The sequence below is a fragment of the Salvelinus fontinalis genome, chromosome 26 (assembly GCF_029448725.1).
Source record: "Salvelinus fontinalis isolate EN_2023a chromosome 26, ASM2944872v1, whole genome shotgun sequence".
Lineage (NCBI taxonomy): Eukaryota > Metazoa > Chordata > Actinopteri > Salmoniformes > Salmonidae > Salvelinus > Salvelinus fontinalis.
The window spans coordinates 23,742,719-23,747,240 of record NC_074690.1 but is presented as its reverse complement, the minus strand read 5'-3'; the positions used below and the strand labels follow the sequence as shown (position 1 = coordinate 23,747,240).

At 44.3% G+C, this 4,522-nt stretch overlaps 1 protein-coding gene across 1 annotated transcript; it reads right to left on the bottom strand.

Annotated features, from left to right (window-relative positions):
- Positions 1–208: 208 nt before the first annotated feature.
- Positions 209–4,277, bottom strand: LOC129823972 (gap junction Cx32.2 protein-like). The gene is made up of 2 exons (XM_055883162.1): positions 3,554–4,277; positions 209–3,261 (listed from the first exon to the last, which is right to left on the bottom strand). The coding sequence occupies exons 1-2, from the start codon at positions 3,615–3,617 to the stop codon at positions 2,075–2,077; spliced, it is 1,251 nt and encodes a 416-aa protein (XP_055739137.1). The 5' UTR covers positions 3,618–4,277; the 3' UTR covers positions 209–2,074.
- Between the last annotated feature and the right edge of the window lie 245 nt (positions 4,278–4,522).

Here is a 4,522-nt window from a genome sequence, read left to right as displayed (position 1 = left end):
AGAACAAATTCTTTACAATGACAGCCTACCCCAGCCAAACCCAAACGACGCTGGGCCAATTGTGTGCCGCCCAATGGGACTCCCAATCACAGATGGTTGTGATACAGCCTGGAATTGAACCAGGGTCTGTAGTGACGCCTCTAGCACTGAGCTGTGCCACTCGAGAGCCCTAAAACAAACAAGGTAATGATTATGGCAGCCCCATGTGTACTTAAATGTTTAATAGTTTATACAATTACTTTAAAAAAGGAATTATATAAATGCAGAGAACTTGTCTATGAATTGAACAATGAAACAACATCCCTGTCCCAGACAATCTGAATGTAGGCATACATTTAAGTTGCATATACCAACACCCCGTTCCTTTAATTAACCTTTGACCTACCAGCATCATCACCCACTTACCCGGGGTAAGTTGTTCCAAGAGACCACTTTCTTTGGACAAGATACACTACAAAAGTATGTGAACATTCTTTATACCACTCCAGCCGATGCTTGGCATTGCCCATGGTGATCTTAGGCTTGTGTGCGGCTTCTCGGCCATGGAAACCCATTTCATGAAGCTCTCAACGAACAGTTCTTGTGCTGATGTTGCTTCCAGAGGCAGTTTGGCACTCATTAATGATTGTTGCAACCGAGGACAGACGATTTTTACCCGCTACGCGCTTCTGCACTCTGCGGTCCCATCCTGTGAGCTTATGTGGCCTACCACTTCGCGGCTGAGCCGTTTTTGCTCCTAGACGTTTCCAATTCACAATAACAGCACTTACTGTTGACTGGCGTAGCTCTAGCAGGGCAGAAATTTGACGACCTGACTTGTTGAAAAGATAGCATCCTATGTAGCTTAGTTGGTAGAGCATGGCGATTTCAATGCCAGGGTTATGGGTTTGATTCCCACGGGGGAAAGTATGAAAATGTATGCACTCACTACTGTAAGTTGCCCTGGAAAAGAGCATCTGCTAAATGACTAAAATGTCAATCCTATGACGGTGCCATGTTGAAAGTCACTGAGCACTTCAGCCAATCTACTGCCAATGTTTGTATATAGAGATTGCATGACCGCGCTTGATTTTATACAGCTGTCAGCAATGGTGTGGCTGAAATAGCCAAATCCACTAATTTGAAGGGGTCCACATACTTTTGTATATATAGTGTATGTTTTCAAAACTGTTTTTTAAAATTATTTCCAGGGATACACAACATACTGAAATATATGTAAATATCTTTGTTAGAAAGAAAACTATATTTCCCTTGACAGAGTGATGCTGAATGTAACAAATGACTCTCCCCTACACTCAAACCCACATGAAGGCTTTGGCCAGGATTCATTCCAAGGCACGTTGTAGAGCAGCGCATTGTGTTTGACTTTTAAATGTAATTTACACTTGAGCTAACATCCACAGCATTGTTGACAGTAGGTGGGCTTGCATTCACCTCAACTTTTCCATCACTGGCCTCCTGTAAAGCCTCTCCTGACATTTACAATTTATTAATTTAGCAGACACTGTTATTCAGAGTGACATACAGGAGCAATTTGGGTTAAGTGCCTTGCTCAAGGGCACATCAACAGATTCTTCACCTAGTCGGCTCAGGGATTCGACCTTCGGTTACTGGCCCAACGCTTTTAACCGCTAGGCTACCTGCCACCCTGGTAGAGGAATAATGTTCCTTTGTTACCCTCAGTTCTCCAAGTGGTCTTAGCTTCTGATGAGTCGGGGCATGTCAGTCTTGTCTGACTGTTGTTTGGGAACCCAATGAAAGACCGTGTGAGCTGAACAACAGCGGAGTGCGGCCATCATTGCTCTTGAAGGTCAACTAACTGGCATTAATTGGATCACCCATTCTAATTCTGTTAGCTAACACATACAGTGAACACATTCTGTTTGTAGAGCTGAAAGTGTGAAGTCACAACAGCAAAATGCAATGTAGCCTATTATTACAATTTGGGGAAAAATGAATTTAAGTGTATGTAAAGAGTAAATCATCAGAGTTGTTGAACTAAAAAAGACAGCTCTCCCACTGTTGTGTTGCTGCCTTGCATAGAATTACATAGGTCTAAATAAAACAATCTACTTTACTGAGCATCTGATGAGGAAGAGGAATCACTGGAAGAGCTTGAGGAGCCCCTTACTTCCTGCAGGTTGACGTCGTCCAGGAGCCTATCACGGGATTCTGCGCTATCATAATGCTGCTCCAGGAGTGTTGCGTCTACCGTGGTGGACTGGCCATGCCTCCGACCACTGTACATTGGTGAGGGTGTAAATTGGCGTGACACTACTACTGGGTCTCTCTCTAACCGCCGGGAGAGAGGGACGGAATATGAATGGGAGATGTGGTTGGGATGAACGAAGCACCCGCTCCATGGAGCCCCCATAGGAATGGGGTGAAATGGCGGTTCAATCTTTGCATCCCTCTGCGGCAGCCTGCTCCCCTGCAGTGGTTGGGCAGCCACCCTAACGTGAGTCTCATCATTTATTCTGACTCTTCTGTGTGAAAGGTCACCGTTTGGGTTACAGTTCGAGGTTGGTTTGTCAATGTGACTTTGTCCTCTCTTGAGGACAGTTTTGGGGGTGTTGTGGTTCTGGTTGTACAGGACTTCCATGTCCTCCCCAACCCCACCATTCATCAACCGTCTGCCCTTTCTCCTGGTCCTCTGTGTCACCATCCATTGCACAGAGCACACAATATCTGCCAAGTTCAGTAGCAGAGACAGGGAGGCAGCCCCCAGCATGAAGTTGAGCATGATGGTCTTCTCTGTGGGGCTGGATACATAGCACTCCACCATGGACGTACAGGGGGATTCATAACACTGGAAGCTCCTGGGGACAGAGAAGCCATAGAGGTAGTACTGGCCGGCACTGAACGCTGCCTCCAGCAGAATCCGCAGTATCACATCCAGAAGATAGGCACTAACAAAGTTAGGTGTTCCTTTTGGTAGAGCGTGTAGAGGGATGCACAGAGTGCTTGCTCCGGTCTGACTTCTGCTTCCAGAGAAATAGTTCCCTCTGATATGGAGAGTTGACGATACTTTGTGGATGATATAAGAGATGAACATCAGGTGAGGGAGACAGAGCATGATCAGTTGGAACAGCCAGAAGCGGAAGAGGGAGAGAGGAGCAAAACTGTCGAAGCAGACGTTGGTACAGCCTGGCTGGATGGTGTTGCACACAAAGTGCTCCTGCTCGTCCCGGAAGAGGGGATAGCCAGAGAACAGGAGGATGAGTAACCTCAGGACCACCATCAAGATCAACCATGTCTTCCCTGCAGTAACAGAAAATCAATTAAATATTCACTCACACACATTTAAACATTTACATTTTGGTCATTTAGCAGACGCTCTTATCTAGAGCAGCTTCTAGTCAGTGCATTCAACTAAGGTAGGTAAGACAACCACATATCACAGTCATTGCAAGTAAAACAAACATTATTTTAGTGTTAGATACTCTTGAAAAAAAGCTTCATGTTAGTAACATTAACTATCCCATACATACAGCATCTACAGGCTAATTTACATACAGAACAGTATGTCCACATGGAGGAAAGGGAAACCTACCCAGAAAAGTGACGTTGTGGTTGAAAGTAATGAAGAGTATTTCCATTAGGCCCGTCTTCTCCATGATAAAAACAACAAGCAGCTCATCCCATTGAGATCCTGTCTGTATACCTTGATCCAATCCAGATTACTCAGCAAGGGTCCATTTCAGTCCAATCAATCCAGTTCAACTCAATTCACTTTGATTCAATTCAGCCCAATTCAAATCCAAGTACCTCATTTGGTTGTAGAGAAGTGGCTCCAGAGTAAGTTCTCAGTTCCCCAGAGTGTATGTCTACTAGACTATAGATCTCTCTCAAGTGTTATAAACAGCTCAGTGATGCCAGGCAGGGTCCTCTCTCTGCTATTATTATCACAACCAAATCATGTTACCATCAAAGCATTGCTAGGATATTTCAACAAAATACACTGAGCTCAGACAACTGGTCGGGTCTACATAAAAGTAGCATAGTGATTATAGAATGTTATTCGAATTGAGGTTACCAGGTTAAAGGTTATAGGACAATAATGAGAATTGTAGCTTTGTGCCCAAATGGTGGTGATCTTGGCCTCCTGTCCATTAACCTCAATATCCACGCTTCCTCACATTCGTTCGGAAATAGCAGAGTGGTTAATGATACTTGGTGTGCATCCCAAATGGCACGCTATTTCCTATATAGTGCACTGCTTTTTACCCGAGCCGTATGGGCCATAGTCAAAAGTAGTGGACTACATAGGGATTGGGTGAGTATGGTAACGTGAGACTACATCTCCATGAAGCCATTTTAATGGGCATGTCAAGACAACAGCTGCTACATGTTGTATATGTAACAGTATGGCTTCTGTCCCTCTTCTAGCACAAAGCTAACTAGCTCGCAATTCCACATTGGCTACAAATAGACTGCTAATAGGGGGATTTAGTGATTAGCATACACACATGATCTAACAACTTCTCCACATATAAACATAAATTAATACAACAGTCAGACA

Coding starts and splice junctions, on each gene's coding strand:
- LOC129823972 (XM_055883162.1), bottom strand. CDS start 3,617: ATGGAGAAGACGGGCCTAATGGAAATACTCTTCATTACTTTCAACCAC. Junction 3,262..3,553: donor CCACAACGTCACTTTTCTGG/GTAGGTTTCCCT, acceptor CTGTTACTGCAG/GGAAGACATGGTTGATCTTG.